The sequence below is a fragment of the Macrobrachium rosenbergii genome, chromosome 43, assembly GCF_040412425.1.
Source record: "Macrobrachium rosenbergii isolate ZJJX-2024 chromosome 43, ASM4041242v1, whole genome shotgun sequence".
NCBI lineage: Eukaryota > Metazoa > Arthropoda > Malacostraca > Decapoda > Palaemonidae > Macrobrachium > Macrobrachium rosenbergii.
Window position 1 is genome coordinate 50,549,351 of NC_089783.1, and position 26,263 is coordinate 50,575,613.

A 26,263-nucleotide genomic window follows, 5' to 3' on the forward strand; every position below is an offset into this window, starting at 1 on the left:
GACAATCCGGTTTTATGGGGCTTGCCTAGCGATGAAAGTCGGCAGTTTTTGGCACCAAAAATTGCTGATTTCTGCTTATCTATACCAATAATTGAGTATTGGCACTGATATATACCTAACTGAGGTGCCGATCACCGGTTATCGGCGCTGACGAATCGGCGATTTTCACTTATCGTCACGCTGTCGGAATGGAACCCTGCCGATAACCGGGGACTGCCTGTATACATATATATACAGTAAACTCCCCGATTTGCATTCTTATAATTCGCGGACTCATCGATTCACAGATTTCTCTATGGAACTTATATACACATTACTCGCAGAAAATTTGCCTATTTGCGGTATTTTTTACCGAGAAATATTCACTAATTAATGTATTTTCTTGACATTTTCATGACTATTAGCACTTTTTGTGGTAAATCTATTAACATACTCAGGTATTAGCATTTTTAGAGGTTTTTAGTATTCGTGGATTTTAGCTATTTGCTGGGGGTGATGTGGTACTTATCCCCACAAATATGGGGGTTTACTGTATATATACAGTAAATCCCCTGCATTCATGGGGGATGCATACAGCAAACCCCCCCTAATAGCTAAAATCCATGAATACTTAAAACCCCTCTAAAAACTTTTTGAACTGCCTATTTTGATAGTTCAAACACAAGAAAAACCCTCTAAAAATGCTTATACCTGAGTATTTTAATGTTTTATCACAAAAAGTGCATTTAGTCATGAAAATATGAAAATACAGTAATTAGTGAATATTTCTCAGTGAAAAATACCGTGAATGGGCGAATTTTCCGCGAATAATGGGTAGATACGTTCCACAGAGAAATCTGCGAATACGTGAGTCCGCGAATCGTGAGAATGCAAATACGGGGCTTTACTGTATATCCATATCAAGAATGAATGTGTTATGGGATTGTTTATATCCACCCCACATCAGTGTGTTTATATGAATTTAGAAAAAATGTCACGTTTTATGGTCCAGAGGAGACTAATTTTGTTTCATTGTTTTAGGTTGTTCGTTGGTTGTTGGCACAAGGGGTTCCTTTAAACCAGAAGGACATTGAAAGCGGTTATACACCTTTACATCGAGCTTTATTTTATGGCCATGTTCATGTGGCTATAGCGTTGATAAAGGTAAGCTTGTTGAAAATGTTATGAAGGGTTTAATTTGTTGCAATTATTCCCAAAATTTTAGTGTAGCCTGGATCTTGTTCTACTTTTAGTTCATGAATACGATGGTAAGAGGTTTTATCATGATTTTGCTCATATAATATTTTCGGCTACAGAGTTTTTGAGAAATTTCTGGCATTCGAATTTATGTGAAGAAAACTTAGAGTTACAGGGGTATGAATTGAATTTTACTCCTTATGGGAATTGGAAGTCACAGGTAGGATAATAAAACAAAAGTGATCTGACTGAATTTGGTAACATGGCAGCATTTCAACTACTTCGGTTATAAAGAAAATATTATGCATGTTGTCAGTTAGTTTGAGGAAGAAATCCATATATATATATATATATAGCTTAGAGTTGAATAAGTTTACAAAGCTTGAAATAGATTTAAGGAAAACAGAAGCACTGTACAGTAAAGAAGACAGAATGCACAAATGGACCAAATAACATTTGATGGAGAAATGATTAATGAGGGTGAATCCTTCAAATATTTAGGAATAACCGGATCTGGTACAGATTGTCTCAATTTAAATCTGGAGAGACTAAAAATTCCAAAGCAAAAAAAAAATGGGCAGGATGAATAAATTTTGGAAATCAATTAGATTGAAATTACATATGAAAGTAAGGTTATACATAAATTATATATAATCTATATTGCTATGGGTGCAAAATCATAGTGTGACAATGAAATTGTTGAGTGAACATTGTTGCTTTGACAGTTCTTATTTTTTATTTGTATGTTATTCATAAATTATTATCCTTAAAGTTCTGAAACACTAATTTTTTTATTTGCAGGCTGGAGCAAACATTTCTGCTTTGGATTATGATGCCCTGACACCATTAGATCACATAAATTTTGATAGACCTCAACTAGTTTCTTTCACGTTTTCTCTGCCAAAACATGTCTATGTATGGGGAAGCAATTCCAATTATAATTTAGGTCAGGTAAGTGATGTAAGAAGAAAAACTGTAGTATAATTAGTGTTTTTTATCACAAACCCACATCATAAATAGCATTAACGGTGTGAAGTGGATCCAGGAACACCAAATTGAAACATTGCCAAGAAATGTTCAACTGCACAATTGTACTTTATCTTAGACTCTTTATAGTGATTTAGAGAATTGGTGTCAGTCAGTTCCTCCAGCAAATTTTTCTCCGAAAGGGGCTAGTACCATAAGTGCAACTCGTGCGATGCACTGTGGGATTTACTGAAAGTTCTTTGCAGCTTACCTTTGGCCCCTAGCAGCAACCCCTTTCATTCCCCTTAATCTCAGTTCATATTCTCTTTCTGCCATCTTACTTTCCACTTCTAATAATTGATTCATAGTGCAACAGTGAGGTTTTCCTCCTGTTACAACTTAAAAACCTTTTAACTCAATTTCCGTTTAAGCGCTGAATGGCCTCATAGGTCCTTTGGCCTGAATTCTGTATTCTATCTGTTCTATCTACCAGCAAAGTTTTGGCAGTTACTCATAGGACACCAGTCATTCTAAAGATATTGGTATGACGGGGCATGCTTCAGCATGAAGTACCTGCTTATGCAATTGCCACAGCATTGGTCGATTTTAGGTATCCCTTACGCTCACCCTGTTGGTGTTCTGGAAGTAATTTTGTTAGTTCTCCAACGATGGCAGAACCCAGGGTACCCCAAAACTGTTATCTTCTTGGCCTGGGAGTTTTTGAGTTGCTCCTCTTACTGGTTTTCTTGTTACCCGGGTTTCTTTATCATCCAGACTTTAGTCTGTGTAAAATTTCATTGCATGAATATAAAAATAACTTCATTTTGATACCAAAGTTATATCTGTGTAGTAGATAAACTGGAGAAATAATCTTTAATGATACTGACTGCTAGAACACAGAGCATTGGTAAACAAAAGATATGCTCATACTATTGATTTACCAGATGTCTGATTTTACTGGCCTTCTTTAAAGCACACTTTCATTTCATATCAGCTAAAATTAGTTTTTTATTATAACCTTTGTTTATTTATTCTATCTAAGTATCATTCCAGTGCCTTTAAAAAAAAGTAAGTCTATGCTAACCTTTTATGCCTTATGGCATCTTCACACAAAGTTGAGATTTCCAATTATGCTCAATAAATTATTTGGCAAACTACTCATGAAATTGCCCAGTCACTGAGGTATTAAAATGATGTTTGCTCTTAAGAAAAATTGTATAAAGGTGTAAAGTAGCCTATTCTGAAAAGAAAATTGGAATGCCATTGCTATGCATTATCTGAGATTTCTGACTTTTTCAGTCAATGTTGCAGTAGCTGTTCTTTTCACCTACCCCAGACAGTGTCAGACAATAGTATATCCTGCTATTTTAAATGTAAACGTACTCATGTAATTTACATGGAAGAAATAATTGAAATACTGTACCTATTAATATTTACACTTACATAGCCAGGAGTCTTTCATTTTACCAACAATGAGGTGAAACAAGCATTGAAAGCCCATTGATCATTTCTGTTTTATCCGTGTAGACTATTTGATAAAAGTTTGTCATTTGTGTGCTAGTGTTGTTATATTATCAATATAAACATGATCTAATATAGATCGTGTTTATAATCTATATTAGAAGGTGTGAGGGTTGTTTGTATATATACTGTATAAGCATTCAGATGAATTACTGAAGAAATAGACAATGATATCGGAAACATTGATCTCAACCAGTTGAGAGTTAGATATATGTATTGCCACATCTACCTAAAACCTACATTGGTGAGATGGAATGAAATTGACAATAGGATTCTTCTATTTAGGAGTGTCTGGAAGAGTGCATCTACTCACAAATGATTACTGTACCTTAAAGTTATGAGTTTGTGTTGAAAAAGGTTTTGTTTTTAACTCGGGCATTGCTTTCCGCCTTTCCTTTTGGTCTCTTCTTATTTAGTTGTTCAGCTTCAGTACTTAAACTTCAATTTGCTCCAGTTTCCTCCTTATTTCCAAGAACAACTCCTTTTGGGTTAGCCTCGAAGAATGACTCTAAATGTCTCATTAAATTAATTTATAATAATAATAATAATAAATAATAATAATAATAATAACAACCTGGTTTATTTAACTTTTCTATTCATGTTTCATACAGGCTCATCAGGGTACTCGGACATCACCAGGATGGCTTGAATTTTTCCACCGTGAAGGGCAAGTTATTACTGATGTTGCTTTAAACAAGTTCCATACACTTTTCTTGGCTACCAGTGGTCGGGTGTATGCTTGTGGAATTGGTCATGGAGGCAGGCTGGGGCTGGAAATCACTTCCCCAGTCGTCACCCCACGCCCTGTAAAGGGATTGCTCCAGAGTAATGTCATCAAAGTGTCAACAGGGCCAGATCACTCCATGTTTTTAACAGATACAGGACAGGTATGTAATAATTGTGGAGGCCTTCAGACACTTTATACTTACGGTATGCCATGTACCTACAGCTTTATCATTTCTTTGGGATTTGCTTTATTTTATAGATAAAAATCCAGGGATATTTCTTTGCTCATTATCTTAATTTTAATAGTATTACATCCTTAATATAAGCTGTATTAGCCAAATTTTTTCTAGTACATGGGGTACTCTCAAAGCTGTTGCTCACTGTTATGTAGATTTTTTTAGCATGCTATTTTAAGTGAGAAGTTCATTAATTTGGTCATTTTAAGGATTTTCTCCTAAAAGTATATACTGTATGCCTTTCTTATTAATGTTAACTTCTTTTCATATGAGTATACAAACAATACCCTAAGACAGCATGTTACATTGGTACTTCAAAAGCTGGTATGATAAAGAATGTGTGGGCAGTGGACTTGTTAAACTACCTAATGATAATAAAATACTATGCTTGACATCATCAATGAGTTTTTGCTCTGGTCTCCAGCCATTAACATGCTTTGGAAGTGGTTCCATACCTTCACATAGCTTTTATGTTACCAGTTAATTTGATCCCAAAATTGTCATTCACATATTTCCTACATTCATAATCTTCAGATGTCTCATATACTATAGTCTTTGTCAGACTGACAGAAGAAATTCAGTAGACCTGCTGTGTGAGCACCACTAAAAGCTTTGGATACCCATCTATCATGTGCTTCAAATTCATGTTTCTGTCAAGATGGTTACAGCTAGGCAGTGTTTCCCAGACACCAGGGAGTGTAGGATTGCCATTCTGTCCTAAATTATCTCCCTTTTTTTTGTTTGCTAGATATATATATCTTTCAGTGTTATGGTTTAATTACTAAATGCTAATTAATGCCTCATCAATAAGCTTGTGAGCAGGCAAAGTTAAGAGAGAGAGAGAGATTGATTATTTAGGACTCTAAGGCTTGGCAGATGTACAATTATTTTTTTATCTTGAGGGTTTTTTTTTGTTAATCTTGGGATTTTCTATGGTCAGTTGTTGGGATTTCTAAGAAAAATAATTTGAATAGCAGCACACACCCATATGACTCACGTCAGCTGTTAGCACGCTGAGCCTCCAGCCTTATGAATTGAAGCTCTCAAAATAGGAACGTGCATGATACATGAGACATAAAATAATTTTTTATGGGGAAAATTTGGGGTTGCACACTATGCGAGGATGCATGTTACATGAGTATATATATGGTATTTACTATTGGCCTTCCCAGCAGTCCAGATGAAAGTAAAGGAAGCCTGACAGATCCCATTGGTAAGTCTGGTTGGCAGTAACCAGAAAATGTTGGAAATTACCAAATCATCTCTCCCATGGGTCTACAATGATAGGCCAAGGAGATGGGATACCCTATATATGTTGTCTGAGGAATACTGAGGTCTGGTTAAACAAATCATTTATAACTAACTAACTGTAGATGCATTTGTTTGACATTTAGAGTTCTGATGGACAAACAATCCAAGCAACCTCCTGTGATGACTGTTTGGTAGTTTGCCCCAGTCTTGATGACCTGAGGAGATATTTACTTTCTGAATGTCATAATGCAATGCCAGTGACCTTATCTCCTTAAAATATGTGGAGGGGAAGTAAATTTTAATCATAGTGGTATTTTTAAGTTTATAGAAGGAGCTGGACTCCATAACAAAATATAATTTATTTTAAAATAGCATTGTAAGTAACATACTACCTTAAGAGCCTTCCTGATTTCAATTTTTTTTTAATTTCTTATTTATATGTGCACAGAAGAACCTCTTTTAAGCATGTAGTGTTGAAGCGATAGTTGCATCTGCTGCACTCTATTTCTATAGTTTTTTTTATCAAAAATATATAAGAAAATTTCATACAAATTGAATTTTATTTTTGTTACCATTTTATACCTTTTCTGAGAAGATTGATTTCACTAAAAATGTTTGGTGTTAGGGACCTTTTTGTGATGCCAGATAACTCAATATTAAATCCATCAGTCACTCAATATACAATTGGCCAGACAATTTACAAAAGCAAGACTGCTTTTGCATAATTAGTTCTTAAATTGCCAAAAATATGAGAGTAGTAACATAGTAAAAAGAATGGTAACCCTGGCTATTGCTGTTAGATACTTGGTGAAGTCTGCTGCCTGATGTAAGTAGTCGTAAATGCCCTCTGGAATGGAACAGGATGCCTGAATAGTAACATTTCAGTCCAAAATTTAAATGAAAAACTTATTGGTAACTTGTTGTTTATCATACTCGTGATGATCTGTTAAGAATTCAAGTAGTCATATTCCTTTATAATTCATACATTGTTGTGCCTCCCATATTCTTATGCCCACCTTTTTTATGGCTCTTTCCCCACTCGCCTGGGTCTGTCTCTTCCTTGTCAGGTTTTAGGTAAGCTCATGAATGACAGGCTTTCCTGTTATATCGGAACAGATTAAAAATTTTGCTGATTTTTTTCCAGTTTTAAGTGATGAAAGAGTCCAGGACACAAAGTTGAGAGAACTCCTTTTATGTCTCATCTCTTAAATGTAAAAATGAATATGATGATGGAATAGATTTTACCCAACTCACATTATGGCTTTACAAGGTGGATATCCAGATGGTAACTCACCCACACTCTTGTCATAAAACAACTGTTACAAACTTTGCATCTAGGACAGACCATTCCAAGTTAACATTGATTTATTAACTTATCTCCTAGAGACTGATCCTTCTGGTCTTGTGTGAGGTGATAATGTGATTAATTTAGGGCTGCATAAAACTTTTTTAACATGAAGATGCCATCTTAATAAGGGAATGATAAGTACTTCCAAACAATACAATATATAATAATTTTTTAAGAAATTTTTATATTTTGTAGATGGTCATTGAAAAAGTTGTCCCCACATCAATGTCATGCCATCTCCTACTTTTGGACACAAGAAATGATAGTTGGGGAACAAAAGCCTAAACTCATTACATAAAGTGACAGTTTATCTTTTTCTCCTGTGGGCAAGGTTTCACTTTATAGGAAGCAAAGGTACTCTCTTCATAAATAAGTTCTTTGTCAACATACCCTTTTGAAGTACCAAAGTAATAGACATTAGTTATAGCAAGGTGTTTTTGTTTAAATCATCATGCAATTTCTGCCAGAATTCCTATCAGGTGTTTGTTCTGCTACTACATATCTACTCCTATTGTTGATCAACTGTTTGTTACCCCTTCTCATCATGTACTTAAACCATTGCAATTTTTAGTTCTCTGTCTATTTTCTAGTCAGTGGACACATCCTACTCACCTTTCTTCTTTAACATTTCAGACCTCTTCTCAGTATGCTCTCAAACAATCCTTAATACTTCAAGTAAAACCATCTGCTGTATTACAGTGGGTACAAAGTTTTGAGCTCACCCCTACACCTATACCACAGCTACACAAGACCGTTCAGCTGACTGTACTTTTTCTGTGCTTTCTTTCTAGTCACCATAAGCTAGGTTGTGTGATGTTTAAAATATAAATTTTTTTATATTTTTAATTGATGTCATCATAACTTTTCTTAGTAGATTTTTTATTTCCTGACAGGTATGGACATGTGGCACAAACTCATACCATCAACTTGGTATAAATCCACCCCCTGATTCAGTTTATACTCCAAAGCTACTTACATGGCATAAAAATCATAAAGATGAGGTTATTGTAGGCATTGGTGCAGCAAGGTATCATTCAGTTATTTGGACCTCTCGAGTTCTGTATTCTTTTGGTCTGAATGCTGGACAGTTGGGCCATTTCAAGAATGAAAATGAACGAACTATCATTAACCCTCGGAGTGTAACATCTATTGTCTTGAGAGAAGAAGGAACTTTAGCTTGTGTTGGAGTAAGTGATGGAGCAACTGTGGTTTCGACATCCTTTGGAGATGTGTATGTTTTACACCAATATCAAACAAGGAAGGTCGCTTCAAGGATGCTAGGAGTTGAGAAGGTGGCATGTACTGGTGGTCATCTAGACTCACGTGTTGGGGCAGATGGTCTGACAGAGAAAGGTGGAACTTCCCTCAAGATTGCTGTGCTTGTAGGTGGTGGTGTAGGCCATCTATACCTATGGACAGAAGAAACAGCCCACCTTTCACGTTGCCTGTTCACAATTAATCGTAAGATAAACCTGATAGATTTCTGCTTAAATGTGCATTCTCTTGACCTCGTAAGTGATGAAGGGGAGGCATTTTCTGCCATTGTATTACCACCGCGTGAACGCAAAGCCACTGACAAAGTTCTTGGGAAGCCATGGGGTCCTTCAGGGAAATTCAATGAGTTTGTTGATCGAAGCTCTTGTATCATGCTGCGCCTCACTCGTATTGTTGCACTTCATCGAACAGTTGCGATAATGTGTGATCCAAAGGGCCGGAATTTTGCTGCTCTTCAAAATGATCCTAACAGCTTTCTTTTGGATGTCCCACAGATCAGTAAAAGTTCCATGGCTGAAGACCTTGGTAATCTGTTGCAGGAAACTGCTGAAGAAGACTCCATACATGATATCATCCTTGAATGTGAAGGTCGCAGGTTTCCAGCACACTCATTTATTTTGGCACATCACAGCTTGTTTTTCAGAGAACTGATTATAGAGAAAGAAAACAAAGATGACACTGAGAAAGAAAACAAAGATGACACGGATGAAAGTGTTCAAAAGGTGTGTGGCAGTCTTCAGGACTCAGAGAAGAAATGCATAGTTGTTTCAGATATCAGACCTGAAATCTTAAAAGAGGTTCTTAGCTACATTTACTCGGGATCCTGTCAGTTAACAACGTTAGGTCAGTGCCAGTTTAAGTTATCACCAGATGTAGAAGTTTCATGTAACAGTAATGGTATATTTAATGATAATCATATTGGTAATGGAGACCTTCAGTATTCTTTGAACTCACAGCAGAGTATTCAATCTGTTTACAAAGATGAGACAATACAAACAAAGAATTCCAATAATAAAAAGAAGAAGAAAACTCCAAAGAATAGTGAAGCCAAAAACAAACCGTCCAGCATCAAGCGTCCATTAGAAATCAGTCGTTTCTCTGTTCAGAAAAAGCCGTTGCAGCTTTTATATGCGGCTGCCAAGAAGTTGCAAATCACAACTCTTATTCAAGAAGTGGAGAAACTGGAAATGGTTGATGGATGTATTCAGCTGAAGTATGGATATAGTCAAAGGTAATTATGTTTATTTTATATACTTTATGTCTCTGCTTTTGACAGTAACTGGAAATCTTTTGGTTTTTGTTGTAGTCCATTGTATTGTTTTAGCGGGAAAACTTACATAAGTCTGTTTTTGTAAATACTGTAAAGGTATTTTGACATGACTAAAAAAAATATGTGAGCACATTTTTATCTTTTTGGGATTTTTATAGATACTTTTTAAAAGCAAAATCCATGTTTAGTACAGTAAATTCAAGCTGTTACTTAATTTTCATAAGTAGATACTTTTTAAAAGCAAAATCCACATTTAGTACAGTAAATTCAAGCTGTTACTTAACTTTCATAAGTATATTGATATGAGTACAGTATAAATTGCTTTAGCAGTAATGTGCATCTAACATTAAAACATAAGAACAACACCACATAATTACTGTATCTTAGGCAAAACAAAAAGAACTAAAGGTTAACTGTTACTATGGAAGCTCCAAATGGAAAGTAAATACAGTACTATACAGGCAGTCCCCAGTTAACAGCGATTCGGTTTTATGGCACTTGTCTAGCGACAAAAATTTGGCAATTTTCAGTACCGAAAATCGCCGATTTCCGCTTATCGGCGCTGATACGTGGGTATTGGCACCGATACATACCTAACAGAGGTGCCGATAACCGAAAATTGGTGCTTTTCGGCACCGATAACCCCCGAAAATCGCTGAAAAAGTGCCGAAATCACCGATTTTTGGTTAGCCGCGATTTTCATCATCACACCCTCAGAAACGGAACCCCGCCGATAACCGGGGACTGCCAGTACTATGGAAATGATAAACTCTGATAAGAGCAAGGCAAAGGTTGAAATTATACTAACAGCCCATCAGACTCCTGCAAGAGAAAAATTCCAAAGTAGAATTATGTGAACATGACAATTAACAACATTTAATGATTGATTTTGAAAATCACTGACTTGAAATTTGTTCAATCTGAAGTTGTATGGCAAAAGTAAGAAAAATTACAAAAGCTCTGGAAACAAGGAACAGCATTTTACCCAAAATAATATGACTGAAACTACTGTATTCAGTATGTGGCCAAAAGGCAACAAAAAGCAATTAAAAACTTGTGAAATTCCAGGTTTCAAAATATAAAAAAATGTGAGTTGAAAATTTTCTAATACTGCATTGATAATTCATGAATGGCAGCAACACTTAGGTTCTGGATATCCTGCCATCACTAGTTTTCTGAAAATAAAATTGAAGAGTCGTTAGTGTAAGAGGTTGCTAATCAGTATCTGTTGTTCTGCAACTGGGAAGAGTGAATCCAGAATCAATTGCAAGAGATTAGTTTCTGTTGAGAGAGATGGCCAAGGAAACATTACTATATCCTGCCAAGAGGATTGGCTTTTAGCAAAAATGTTGCATTGAAGAATGCATTCTGAAGCATTTGGGTGCTCAAGCTGTTCTCATTTTTTTCTAGATGTTTGGCTTGTAGCTGATTCCATATTGTAACTTAACCAATTGGCTTAAAAATCGAGATCTTGAAAAAGCAGCAGTAATTTTGAAGATATAAAGGTCTGTCACTGAAATGTCCATCACAACCTAGTGGGCCATGTACTTACAGAGCCTGATGTCATCCTGTAGACCCACACAGCCACTGATGCATGTACCCTGGTGAAGAGCTAAGGAGCATAGCCTAGTCTGAATGAGTGCTTGAAACTGAAATGTCCTGCTTTTCATACAAAACAAAGGCATTTCTTGAATATCTGGTGAACTGCTACTTGTAAATAAGCGTCCATTATACCCACTAAGTAAAGAAGCCACTCTCCAGATGTATTGACAGATTAAAACTGTGGCCTTGGAAGTGGTTAGCGTAAAGATGAAGAGGGGTTGCCATCTTCCCATTGCTTTAGGGTTGACAAACATGAGGACCCCCCTAAAGTCTGCTACTTGCTTGATTACCTGTTTGTCCAGGTTTCAAAACCTCTTAAGATTACCAAGTACAGGAGAAAGGTTAATTTAACATTTGGGAGAATATTTAATCATTTATGGCAGATTTGGCTTGTTTCAGATAATTGAATGAGGTAAAAGGGACTACTGTACAGTATACTGTTCTTGTTTGTGGCATTAGACTAATTTTTGTTGTAACTGAGGTAATAAAGATGGAGGGTAACTATAAATGCTTTTATTTTTGGAATTTCCAGAGACATAGAGTCCAACAAAGCCCCTCGATACCAACGAGAAATGTTCCAAGATTTATGGGATGTGACGATTCAGAGCAAAGCTGGTGACATATTGGGAGCTCATAAGTGTATCTTGGCAGCAAGACTGGAATATTTTCATTGCATGTTTAGTGCAAGCTGGATTGAGGTAAAGTTACACAGATTTTATTGTTTGTATAAGAGTCACATACATTTGTATCCTTTTATAATAGGTTTTTAGTTTTCTGTAAAAGAAAACTATTGTGCTGGTTGTCTGTCCGTCCTCATTTTTTGCTGTCTGCACTTTTTCTGTCCACCCACAGATCTTAAAAACTACTGAGGCTAGAGGGCTGCAAATTGGTATGTTGATTATCCACCCTCCAGTCATCAAAACTACCAGATTGCAGCCCTCTAGCCTCAGCAGTTTTATTTTATTTAAGGTTAAAGTTAGCCATGATAGTGTGCCTGGCAACGATATAGTACAGGCCACCACCGTTTGGTGGTTAAAGTTTCATGGGCTGCGGCATTATGCCAAGACCACCAGAAAACAGATCTATTTTCAGTGGCCTTGATTATATATTGTACAGAAAACTTGATTGCGCTGAAGAAACTTTGTCACATTTTATACTTGTTATATATTGATATTAATGGGAACATAATTTTTCCCTTGCTGTTTTGAACACATATATTGTATGCCACAGTATATTTTATTGCAATCAAATTTGACAAAATCTTCTGCGATTATTATAGAGGATTTGCAAAGTGTACAAATTTATCTCACAATAGATATGATTTTGTTTTAATAATTTGAATATTAAAAAAGCTGGCCCTATAATGTACAAACCTGCCATTTTATTTTCAAAATAATTCCTAGTGGCGCAATCGGTTAATTAAGGGAGCCATTCTTTTTTGAATTATTCAGTCTTCAGGTTAACATCCATGCTGCGGGGGGAGCTTTGTACTCACTATCTTATGGTGTGTTGTTGTTTGTTCAGCTAAGCATATTATGATTATGAATACTTTGAAGCCAGTGAGTCTCATACGTGACAGATGCCAGAGGCCACCAATTCCTTGCATATACAATTATATTGTTTTAGTTTTACTGGTTTCCAGCTGGCGCCAGAAGATTTATCTGAATGTTAAGACTGCAGGTTTGTTAGTTATGAAAAATACAAATTAATTAAAAATTTGTCTTCCTATGTGGCTGTTTTCTCTCATGGAGAATAAACAAGAGCAACATAGATGTGGAGATTTGGGCGACCTTGTGGCCATTTCATGTCTCCTACATCTGTAGGCCCACGTGAGTGTTGTTCTTATTGTCAAGGTAAAATCTCTGTCTTTTTTTTTCCTGTGAGGAATGTGCTGATTGGGCTTTTACTCAGTGGGAAAGATGTAGTAGGAGGACAAGGGAGGTGTTTGCCTTCTTCATTGGGGAGTGAAACTCCCCAATTCACAGACTTCAACAAGGGAGTAAAGCTCCCTTGATGAAGTCTGTGAATTATGTGGGAACCTTTCTTCCACCATCTTTCATTTCTGTACCACCATCTGAGACTGGATCTCATGAACTGAAGGTTAACTATGCCACACCCAAGAAATGTAACCTTCGTAGCTGGTTTCAGATCTTCCATCTCCAAACTTACCAGTTGATGAAATTCCTCTTCTCTCAGTGGCATCACATTACAGTCTTCACAAAACAGGCTGCCTTATCCTGTTCCTGTGTGTAGATTGCTACCAGACCCAGAACTCGGGGTAAATGTAGTAGTCAGAATGAAGCTGAGCAGTCTCATTTTGGAAGAACAGACTAACTAAGGTTACAGATTCAGTTTTAAATGTGTTTGTGTGAATCACAGTTCAGCTTTGTGAGACTGATGTTGAGGTGCTGTGCTCCTTGTTTGCCTTATAACTCTAAAGTATTTATACAAATTTTCCCACTACCCATTGTAGTACTTGCCTACCTATTGTGAGTAGCTCTTTTTCCTATTGGAAATTTTGTCTGGGACATTTTGACAAATGATATTGACACCATAAGCAGGGGACTTGTATGAAGAAAATAGTTTTATTTGGGTGTTTAGACATTTAGGGTTTGCAGTCATTTCAAAATGATTTTGACATAAGTGGTCTTAATTTTTCCTTAGACTGTTTCTTATTTTTTCAATGACTGAGTGAAGTACCGAGTGTTTTTGATAAAATATTTTTCCTACTTACTCTTCTCTCCTTTAAGTTACAGTCTCTTTGAACTTATATTGATGTTTCATTTGCAACTTAGTAGATTCACCTAGTTAGTATTCTCATTGTAACATTTCTGCCTCTATGTGATGGTTAACCATGTACTGCATTGCGATGTATAATGATTAGCTTTAGAGCTCATATTTTTCCTTAATTTTTCAGGCAGTGTCATCAAAGTCCCTGAGTATGCCTCTGCCCACAAGCATTCTGGCAATTCTCTTGGATTACTTGTATGAGGATGATTCTTCCAAGATCCGTTATTGCAGGGATGTAGAATTCCTCTGTAATGTTCTGATCATTGCTGACCAGTTTCTCATTTCGCGGCTGAGAGAAATCTGTGAGGTGGCCATCGTAGGAATGTTGACATTGAAGAATGCAGGGGAGCTTCTAGAATTTGCTGTTAATTACAATTCTGATCAGCTAAAGGTTACAGCTATGCAGTTCATTTCACTGAATCTTGCAGCTATGCTGGAGAGTGGGTATGTACTAGCAGATTTGTTATTTTTGCAGTGTACATATCTATTTTTAGAGTAATTTTGTAAGTTGGGTCCTAAACTATTGCTTTCCAAGATTGAAATTTTTAGGTATTAAGAGTTATTTTTGTTGATCTTCAAGCTTTTAGCAGTTTGGTTCTCATAAATCATTACAGAGAAGTTCATGTTAGTTCACAGTTAAAGTTACATATTTTTGTACCGGCAAGCTCTTTCCCTAATATGGAATGGTTCCGAAAAAATGGAAGTCTGTTTTCACACTGGTTCTTTAGCAGCTGAATCAAGAATGCAGAAAGCTCTTCAAAATCATTATTTGCCTTATTTCTTTGCTTGCACACTTTTCTCCTCTATATTTAGTGTAGTAGCCCCCCTCTACACACACTTATAAGCAGCCATTGACCTCTCTTGCTTATACTGTACACTCATTTGTTGCATACTAATCCCTTCATATTCCATGCATCTTTCTCTACATCCCTCCAGCATTTTCTCAGTTTCCTTTATTTCCTTCATTTGAGAACTGAATTGTATACACCTTCCACCAACCCAGTGTCCTCCATTCTCTGTATCTGAGTAAATTACCTCAAGATGGACTTATATTTTACCTATGCTAATTGAGTAGACAAGCAATTCTACTACAGTATTACCTTTTTCTCTCAGTTGCATTCTACCCTGTACTTCACTTGATAAAGATTAGTTGGTTGAACAGTCCCTGTATGTGTTCCAATGCCCCCAGCACTGCTCTTCACTACCAAACTCTTTGCTAACTTTCTCTTTTCACTTATCTAATTCCTCTGCTTCTGTCATCCACCATCATTTGTCACATTGACTCCCAAACATATGTGCATATAAAAATCTACCATTTCCATTCTTTTGGCATCAACTCAGTATTAAATTTTATTTTGTCCATCTGTCCAAGTTCTATGTACCGTATCTTCATTACCTATCTCTTACTAACACTCACTTTCAGCTTCTTGAAATCTTTGTCAAACTCATTCACCAGTTTCTTCCTCTTCACTATCACTAACTAATGCTATCATCAGCAAACATCCGCTTCTCCACATTTCACTTATAATCCATTTTTTGTGTCACAACTGTATTTTTTTTTGGTTTAATCAAAATCTTTAAGAATATTAAACAACCATGAAGACAACACACATTGTGTTAGACCTATTTTCACTCCAATGCGGTCCTTCTCATGTCTTTAGATTCTAGCATGAGCTTCTTTAGTATTGGACAGTAAAACTCCTCTTAACTGGCTTTCTTGGGACCAAAGGGTTGCCAGTTATTTAGATTTGCCAGTTACTGTTTTTTTAATTTTGTTGGATAGACAGTGGGCAAAATTCGTTATTCAAAATGAATGCATATACAGTGCTTTGAAAGTTATTAGGGTATTAAATTTGTAATAATGCCTGACGTACATTTTCTTGAAAATATAGGAGATAAAAAATAAGTTTTTATTGCTGTACATTACTGATTTATTTCATTAGATAAAAGTATATTCATGAATAGTGAGTTAAAAAGCCTAGTAGTGGTGGCAGCTTTCAGCCAAATTGTATAAAAATGTTATACAAAAATTTGAAATTGTGGAAACTTGTGCTCAAAAATTGAATAAATAGCATAATCAGCTCTTTGTTCATGTGGAACTGAAATGTTTGTTCAAGAAAATAATGATATTGAGAGCAAGATAATTATTGCCAGTAAGGATTCTTATTTATTTTTAATTTATGGTATGCAACACGGATAATTATAAAAAATGTTTTCGCGTCATAATGACACATAGTTGTTGAGTAGGGTTACAAAAACTGATTGTTGATCAATAAATCATTATTATAGATTTTGCTACAGTAATATGTTTAGACTAACCATAATTTGACAATATTCTCATTTTATGCTGCATTCACTGGAGTTTATTTTGGTTTCTTTGCCGTTTTACATAACTTATGGGAGTGGTTAATTATTTAGCTATATCTAATTGATCTGCACTTGTATTATTTCACAGGTCATTGCTGTCAGTCAGCAGTGATGTACTGGAAGATCTGAGTGAATATTACCGGCAGTTCATCCCTCGTATGTCATGCCGACGCCTAACACCTTTTGAACAGGTTCCTTATGCTGATGAATTAGAACAACTTTTAGAGGAAAAACCATTAACTCTTCCCGAGTCAGATGAAGACTGGGATGATCTCTCTGTGGGGAAAGGTAAAATAAAGGGATAACTGTATAGTACTGTACTTCTTTTTAAATCTGGTATCCTTTAAAAAGATTTGTTTAATGACTGATATGTAGTGGCCCATGTGCAATTTCTCTTATTCATTGCTTCAGGTTCATGCAGTCTATTTTATATCATAGGTGACAAACAACAAAGTTCAACTCGCAAGAAGAAAAGGATCCGCAGAAACAGCCAGGTGGAATCTCGCACGCGGAAAACCTCAACTTCCTCTCAGTTTTCTGTGTCCTCATCCGACTGTGATACCACGAAGGATATAGATGATGCTTTTGAAGTTTTAGACTTTGACGATTTAGAAGAACGGCAGCCGTCTGAGTTTGCTGAAAAGAGTTTTTCGCTTCAGGGGGAAATCTCTGAAACAGAACTGATGATACCACTGAGGCCAGAAACGAAAATAAAATCTCAAAATCATGAAATTGCAGGTAATGAAATTCTCTTGTTGGGCTTTTGCTTGGAGAAGAAGAAATTTTGAAGATTATAGGTTTTCCTTTAGGTAGCCTATTGAAGTGTGCTCTGATATAAGCCCTTGAAAATGAGCTTCAACATTTCTCAGCTTTGGTCTCTTCATAGACAGTAAAGCCTCACCAATGCAGACCCGTTTTGTTCAACCTTTCTGATGATCTGGACATATTTTGGATGACCAGATACAGTGGTTTTGTTAGATGTTATGTGAAAATATGAAAACTGAAGGTTAAAAGGTTTCTTTGCTTTTGCAATTCATTATGTACACTGAAATCCAGTAATCTCTTCATAATCCCAATGCACAGTATTTGGACATCAACATTATCTGGACACAAGAAGACCCCAGGGACCAAAGATATAGATATATGGATTTTTAAACATTTTTCAAAACTGCTCTCTGATGTTGGTAATTCTGCTTACACAGACAGATTGATAAAAGATTGTAATCTATTTATTAATATCCAAGGATTTGCAATATATTAAATAAGGTCTAGTACAACTTATCAAGAGCAAACCCTTTTGGGCCAGTCCTGAGTCAAGAATGTAAACTCAGTGGGCTGGTTAAACTCTTTATAAATAACAATGTAATTGGTAATAACAAGTAGTAGTAGTAGTTTTTTTTTTTTAAATTGGGTAGGAAGTGGCAAAATAACTGGCTTTTAGGAGAGAAAGCAAAACTGCTTTCTCCTACAAAGGCTGTCAGAGAAAAACTGACACTATCTTCTGGATATGGGTCGTAGGAGGTTGGCTCCTCCTCCTACCTACCACCATCTTACCTGCCTCCCAATGCCACCAGTTACCTTGTAAATTTTTATTTAACCGGACTCCAGCTGGCACTAGAGGACTTTTCCCTTATGTTAAGACCGCAGGTGTGTGAGTTATGAAAAATACAAATCGATTTAAAATTTGTCATATTGCTAATAGGGGAACATTCATTTTACTCTCTCTTTAAAGTTTCAGATTTGAACTTATGGCAGAAAGTTGGTAAGAAGAAAAGCATTACATCCAAAGAAACTCCGCAGGAATCACCTGTTAAGGAGAATGTCTCTCTTAAGGATAATTTGGAAATTAAATCAACACAGATAATGTCAGCACCGAAATTGAGCAGCAACACTAATCCTAGGTAAGTGCCACACCCTTTATTTTTATAAAAAATTTCTAGGGTAATTTGTAATGAGATATTTAATATTTTTTAAAGGTTTTGTTGCTGGTCATAAAATGTTGATGCATATTGTTTACAATTCAATAAAAAAATAGTTTTGAAAACTTAGTTTTTATATATATAAGTAACTTACCAAGTAATTACATTGCTGTTAGTTCTTACTTTCGCGGCTGCTTAAGTTTTTTAAAATTCAATGTAGTGCTCCATTGTTTTGGTGTAGGTAACTGACCCCACCCACTTTGGCGGAAGAATAGGTACATCCTGGCTCAGGAGCTCAATTCATTCCTGCCGCTCAGCAATTGAACATCGGTTGTTGGGTAGCTTTTGTTTTTGGTTTGATTTCACTGGTTGGTTGCAGACATTCTCCAACTTTTGGTGAAGTGGTCTGTTCATTTTGGTACCACTAATCTTGTTAGCGTTTGCTTCCTAAGAAGCGACCAGTGTTAGATCCTTTAGATGAGTATTCTCCTGTGTCTGATTGTTCTTCAGCCGCTGTGGCTTCTCACCCACCTGTGTCAGCACATTTGTCTGCGTGTATGGTGCCACCGTCTGCCAAGCATTCGGCGCCGTGTACTGCTCGTCATGAGTGTCCCTCACAGCCAGATTTGACGTCTGTCAGTGTTCCTGCGGTGCAGGATTCTTCTTTAGACCCGATCCAATGTTGCCTAGACAACATTTTGGACCTTTTAAAATTTCGTTCTCAGAAGAAGACGTAGAGAAGGATCAACCCACGTCGACATATGCTTTGTTGCTGAAATACTTTTTGTTTTGTTGTCTGACATTCTTCTCTCTTGCAGCCCCGTCACCTCCAGGCTCTGCCTTTACAATGAGGCAACCTGCAGGCGCTGCTAATCTGCTGAAGATGGTGCTCTCCTGTTCTTTGCAGAAAGCCTTATCCCGTATCAAAGGTTGGTTGTCCTACAAGAGGGATCTCGGGAAGGATACCTTTTGTGCCCCTCCTCCTTGTCTGATGAAAAGGAGATATCTTTCCTATGCAACCTGGAAAGCCCCTCCTTTGGGAGTGTCTGCCTCCTCCCAGGGGGACGTCTTCAGCTTGATTGACTCGCTGCCAGCAAGATCTTTTCGTCTTCGGAGTTGGATCACATAGTGAAAGACTTGTTTAAAATCTTTGAGATATTCACCTTCCTGGATTGGACCACGGGAGCTTTGACGAAGAAAATTAAAGACTGCGCCACCCTCCAAGACAACTTTTCAGCGGATTGGCTAGGAGTACTGTCTTGTGTGGACAAAAAAATTCATGATGGCTTGCAAGAAATGGCTGCACTGTTTTCATTAGGCATACTTAAGAAGAGGGAGTTGTGGTGCTCTTTTACCACAAAAGGAGTAACTCCTTCCCAGGAGTCATCCCTTCTCTTCGCTCCTATGGATCATGGTAGTCTGTTCCCTAGTGCTGCTTTAGAGCATGTAGCTTCTGAGTTACAGAAGAAGGCAACACAGGACTTACTCACGCAGCCTACAAACATCCTGAGCAGTTGAGTCATACCCCTGCAGTCTCCTTCAGTACCAATGTTGCAGCAGTGGCCCTTTCGAGGGGGCAGAGCCGAAGATCAGTCCCGACCACATACCAAGCTCCGATCAGTGCGCCTTCGATCAGTGCACCTGAGTAAGAAATCCTCTACCAGACCCTCCTCTAGCAAGTGAGGAGTTTGTCCTCCGTTTTCCGGTAGGAGCCAGGCTTCTCCATATTTGGAGGAAAGGGGAAGCTACGAAGGCAGAGCCATAGGTAATAGAAGCCCTCAGAGAGGGGTATTCCATCCAGTTCATCATAGAACTCCCATTGTCGTCAGTGCCCATCAACTTGACGGCCTACTCGGTAAGCTCACAGAGGTTCTGCCCTGTCAGAGGAGGTGACTAATTTGCTCAGTAAAAGGGCTATAGAGGTTGTAGAAGAAATAAACTCAGAGGGGTTTTGCAACCAACTTTTTGTCGTTCCCTAGTCATTGGGAGGTTGGAGACCTGTCCTGGACATGAGTGCCTTGAATTTCTTTGTGAAAACTACAGAATTCAGGATGGAAACGAATCAGTCAGTTCTGTCCTCCATCCAACAAGGAGATTGGATGGTGACGATAGATACGGAGGATGCTTGCTTTAACGTTCCAGTTCATCAGGAATCCAGGAAGTACTTAATTACATGATCGGAGCCCTCCTGCTTCCCCTCTCCCCTCTCGTGGACATAGAGCATGAACGAATTGAGTTCCTGAGCCGGGTTGTACCTATTCTTCCCTGAAAGTGGGCGAGGTCAGTTACCTACACCAGAACAATGGAGTGCTACCGCTAATTTAAAAACTTAAGCTGCTGCGAAAGTAGGAACAAATAGTAATATAATTTCTTGGTAAGTATATGTAAAACCTTGTTTTATTATAAAAATGTCATTTTATATTTTCTTTATTTTTCAGTAAAAGCCCTATAGGGTCTTTCGAAGCTCCAGAAACTAGTTTCCCTAGTCTTGCTGATTCTTTCACCAAAAGCTCAAAAAATTCTTTTCAGATTAAAAACAGGTGAGTCTGTGTAAAATAGAAGCATCCTTTGAACCATTTTAGTCAAAGCAGAACACTATACTTAAGGGAACTATAAAATTTAAATCAAGTATAAAATTTAAATCGAGTGTATTCCCCTCGTAATTTACATTGGATTTCATCTGTACTGTTTCCTGGCATCAAAGTCTCTATTTTTATCTAAAAGTTAATCTTGGGGAATTTGTTTTTAGCATTCTAGAGGCTTACCTTTTTCCAAAGGAAGGTTATCTTTGCTAGAATGAAGTGTATAAAAATGTAAACAAACAAGTAACTTAATAAATAAGAAAACATAAGTTGTCACAAAGATTCATTTGTTTATCAGCAGACTATGGTGGTCAAGTCAGTGGATGAGTAGTAACTTAAGTGCTGTGTATCAGCATTACTGGTATTTTTGCTCTTCTAAAACGACCCTCACTTTAATTATGTTAGATGATAGAAGTAAATTTGCCATTTGGTAAAGGGGTTTACCAGCAAATCATACCGTAGCAAGAATAATCCAAGGGGGAATTTTGTAATACACTTATTTTTATGATTTTGTGAGAAATTCATACTACCCGTTTCATACTTGGGAACAATATGTCAAGTACAATATATTCATGTTTTAAAGATTCACATTTTTTTCTTATTTGTAATATCTGTATTGTGTGGATTTTACTCCTTATTCTAGATTTATTTTGTTCTGTTCAGGAAGTCATGTTCATGTTGTGTTTTAAGAAAGTGTAAGTGTGCTATTCTGTATTTATAACATTTCCACTTATGGGGTTTAGTTTCCCTTTGTCTGAGCTTAAAAAATTGCTGTGTGAGCCTACATGAAACACTATCAGAATTATGATAGTGCATCAGCTGTAGCCCCATCCTTTTGCACGCACCAAGGCACTGTTGGCCAAGATATTTCTGATGCAACATAGCTGGGCAGTTCACACCATATACCATGTACGGTACTTCATAATCTGGTATGTCAACTTCAGAAAAGCTTATTTAATATTAAAACTAAAGGAATGGAAAAATATAAAGAAAAGTATTTTCAAAATGAATAAGCCAAAAAACTACACACATTAATCTGCTATGCCAGCTGAAGCCATGCTACTTCAGTATATTGAGACAGTTGAATGTGCGTAGCGCACCAGCCAAAGCAATGCCAGCGACTTGTGAGTGTTGCCACCTTATTTTAATGTTTGGTTTTTAAAAAAATTTTGCTAGTAAAAATTGGAGTTTTTCTTTGATGCCAGAAATACAAGGCTTACATTGTATTTTTACATAAATGCAAAGGTTAGTTGGGATAGGCAGCCATATGACATTCTCTGTTCTGGGTCAGAAGAAAATAAGAACAAGAAGGATGAAGTCAGAAGAAGGGGTAAACCACAAAGGAAGTGGTTAATCTTGTGTTGTAAAGGAAGAAGGGTGAGTCAAAAAGAATAACATAAGAAGACATTGCAAAGATTGGTAGTAGCAAGAAAGAAAGTTGTCACTAAATCATTCAATCTTATTACGGTGGACTCCCGCCTATTCGCGGTTCTGGATTTGCGGCTTCACCTATTTGCGGATTTCTCTGTGGAACATACACATTATTTGCGGGAAATTTGCCTATTTGTGGTATTATTCATGGAGAAATATCCGCAAATTACTGTATTTTCATATCATTTTCATGACTGCACTGTTTTTGATAAAACTGTTAAAATATTCAGGTATAAGCATTTTTAGAGTTTTTTGTATTTTGAACTATCAATATAGACAGTTGTAAGCATTTTTAGAGGGGTTTTAAGTATTCGAAGATTTTAACTAGTACTGTAGTGGTATGCATCCCCCGCGAATACCAGGTGTCAACTGTGTTACCAATTTCCACAGAGTAAAAAAACTTGGAAAATGGAGTGTGACTCCAGAAGGAAAGAGGAATAATTTTTCATTTAACAGAACAGCACCAAAATAGTATACTGTATGTAGAAATGAGACAGAGGGTCATTGAACAGATGATCTGCCTTGGAGTCAGTCTTGTGGAGGAAGGAGTGAAAAATTATCTTTCCAGTCAGGGATGAATTGGGCTACTTCAGCCTTTAATAATGGGGCGGAAGGAGGAGCTTACAGCATCAAAACACTACAGCTAATTTTCTAGTAGCAGATTTAGCAGGTTGTTCTACTTGATCTTTCCAAGACTAGTTTGAGTCAACCTGAAAACTTTGGTTTTTCTAGTAAGCGCTTGCTCTACTATATTCATAAGTAATAGATATCAAAATGTTATTCATAAAATGATTTACGTTTCTCATTACATTAGTTGCAAACAGTAATTTCAGTCTTCATTTCATGCCATGTAAAATAGTATTTGTGAGTATATTATGTATTACATTTCTCATTATATTATTTGCAAACAATAATTTCAGTCTTCATTTCATGCCATGTAAAATAGTATTTGTGAGTGTATTAAGCATTACGAGTGTGTTATGAATATGTGCATATTTCTGTTTATCAGTTGTTTATAGATACTGTTTTGACATTTACAGCAAAATCAACAAGTTATCACAGAAGCAACGAAAGAAGCAAGCAGCAGAGGCTGCTGCAGTAGCATTAGCCGATTCAGAAACCACAGCTACAGCAGGAGAGGCAAAGAGGGCTGGAACTCCATCCTCCTGCTGGGGAACATCACCACCTGCCTGGGGTAAGTGCTGTACTGTAGTGGCCTTTTTTAGTGTAGGTGCAATCTGTTGTATTAGTCATTCTCCTGCATATTTTTAATTAATTCATGTGGTTAGGGTTTTCTTACAGTTTGAAGAAAATTAATAAATTACCTGTTGAGACAAAAAGAATAGGATTTCATGTTGCCTATCAGGAATGTTACCATTGTTAATGAAGTGTAAATTAAAATTAGGTCAACAAATTTTTTAATATTGTTTAGCTTGTCCCCATGCAGATGGGGCTTGGATGAATTGTAGGGAAAAAGCAATGCAAATGGGGCAGAAGAGATTGCAGAGAAGCCTTAGTACTATGTACAGTGTGTCACGCAGGGCACCCTAAGAGATACTCAGGAATGATAGTATATTTAGAGAATTTCCAAGGTAATTTTTAAAACTAGTGTTATTCTTAACCCAATTTGGGATAGTGCAAAACCCAAAATTTTATTAAAATTTGCTTTCAGGCAGTAACTTTGAAGAAAATGAGGTATCTGGTAACAGGAGGAAATCACACACTTTAGCAGATATCATCAAGGCTGAAGAAGCCTCGGTAAAAGCTAAGCAGGTTAGCTCGCCCATCAGCATTATGAATACCAAGAAATCTTATGGACTGGGAGCAACAGGTGTTACTCCTACAAGGAAAGGGTAGGTCATTTTTGATTTTTATATATACAGCTTTTGTTAGATTATTGCTCGCTGTCCAAAGAATGCTTTGTTTATAGAAAAAGTGATGAACTGAATTTTTACAATTTTAGCGTGAATACTGTATCATGTTGACTGGATTGGGTGGGTTTGAAGGTTTGGGAAAAACTTACAGTTGAAGGTGAAAACACTGCACAAATTTTTGTAGGAGTGTTAGGAATAAGGAAATACAGTAAATTTTACAATGTTGGAAAGTTTTCATAGGATTATGAAGTTTTATTTGTTAAGCCTTTAACATCTTACTAAAATTTGCAAAATTTTGGGAGGTCATAGTTCGTTTTTATAGCATTCTCTTAAATAAAGAGACCAGCCAGATTTCTCCTAGTCATCAACAAACCAGATCTATTCATAAGCAGTTATTTGCTGCCATTCCCAGTAAAGCCAACATTCAGAGCCTCTGAATCAGTGAATAAACTTAACATTTCCTCCAGTACTTGAAATACCTATTCCTTAGATTATGCCTAAAGTAAGTGTCTATGTGCAATATCTATTTAGACATTTTGCAGTTTTCCAGAAAGAGGGTTTTGGAAGACCCTATTTCCTCAAGATAGCCTCCACAGCTGTCTGAAAGTTTAGAAACCAATGTGGAAGGCTGTTGCAGTCATCCAGGCATTCCTTTGTTCATTATCCTACCATGGCAGATGTTGGACATATTTAAATGCCTTTGGGTTCTTAAATTTTTCTAAAATAAACAGTTTCAGTTTATGAGTTCCTGAGGCATTAGCATACATTAATATTATCACATATTTTTTGTTCTTCCTGAAACCTAACCTTTAGCAGCATATTTTTGCCTGCTCTTGTTAAAGGTATTTCGGTGGTGCACATATGAAATAGGTGTCTGATCAGCATTATAAATCAGGCTTGGATTTATTTCATGCTCAAGTATGAACTGTGTGAAGATCTCCCCACAGCATTATTAGCGCCAGTAATATCAGACCTAGACTCACCACTGATGTTTAATTTTCTAATACCTTAGCTACCCATCCAAGAAGGCACACTGCTTCATGATTATCATAACTTGACCAAGTAGCTCATTTTACTTGTGTTTCTTCAGGGCTTTCAGTCATGAAGGCTAAGTCATCAGTGAAATTCCCTTGCTGTGAATACATATAGTTTTTCTCTCAGGCTCCTCGATGTCATAAAACATGAAGGCAGTGATCTTGCGCTGCTCCTGAAAAGTTTTGCTCTTAATAGTAGCATTAATTTCTTTTATTAATTTACTTTCTTATGGGTTGGCAGTATCATATAAGGAAATTCCTTTTTTATTTTTTCAATTTTTACCACCTTTGAAAGCCATTTCTGATTACAAAAATACAATGTTGTTTACAGTTTACGATAAAGTTGCTAACAATTTAGATCTGTCCCTCAGCATAAATGTAATTTGCCACACCAGTTGTTTCCTTCACTGCATCTTCCAATTAAAGAATATGAGAACTCCTTCATTGCATCTTCCAGTTAAAGAATATGAGAGCTGACATCAGAGCTTCATAAAAGCTAGAGATCTGTTTCTTCTTCATCTTTCTGTCAGATGCAGACAACTAGTGCCAAGTCTCTTGGGAAGGTCTAAGCCTCCACTCAATGATGTTATTTACTTGACATAACTGACGTCTTATAACTTGTCCAAGTCAGCTCAAGGAGTTTGTTAAAGGGAGTGTAGGGGATTGTTATTTTGAGTTTGTTTGTATAAAAAATTATTTTAATTGATTAGTCTTATGGAGTTAATATTGGTTAATTAGATTTAAAGTGTGTTTAACAATCATGTAAGTACAGTTTACTGTATCCTATTCTTCTTTGGTAGCTACCTTATCATAAATTTGTTGGTCTCATTAATTTTGTTGGCTCTGGATGTAATGTGCATTTCATGTTTAGATAATCCCTCGTTACAAAAGAACA

General features: G+C 36.7%; 1 protein-coding gene across 1 annotated transcript in view; it reads left to right on the forward strand.

Annotated features, from left to right (window-relative positions):
* The window catches only part of LOC136828889 (inhibitor of Bruton tyrosine kinase), a 42,789-nt gene that overhangs the window by 5,368 nt on the left and 11,158 nt on the right, over positions 1-26,263 (forward strand). The window contains exons 4-15 of the mRNA XM_067087186.1: positions 1,021-1,143; positions 1,978-2,127; positions 4,275-4,550; positions 8,118-9,730; positions 11,904-12,069; positions 14,289-14,605; positions 16,617-16,816; positions 16,967-17,266; positions 18,261-18,429; positions 20,886-20,987; positions 23,501-23,655; positions 24,133-24,313. Of these exons, the coding sequence (XP_066943287.1) occupies positions 1,021-1,143; positions 1,978-2,127; positions 4,275-4,550; positions 8,118-9,730; positions 11,904-12,069; positions 14,289-14,605; positions 16,617-16,816; positions 16,967-17,266; positions 18,261-18,429; positions 20,886-20,987; positions 23,501-23,655; positions 24,133-24,313 (3,752 nt within the window). The remainder of the gene's footprint in view (positions 1-1,020; positions 1,144-1,977; positions 2,128-4,274; positions 4,551-8,117; positions 9,731-11,903; positions 12,070-14,288; positions 14,606-16,616; positions 16,817-16,966; positions 17,267-18,260; positions 18,430-20,885; positions 20,988-23,500; positions 23,656-24,132; positions 24,314-26,263) is intronic.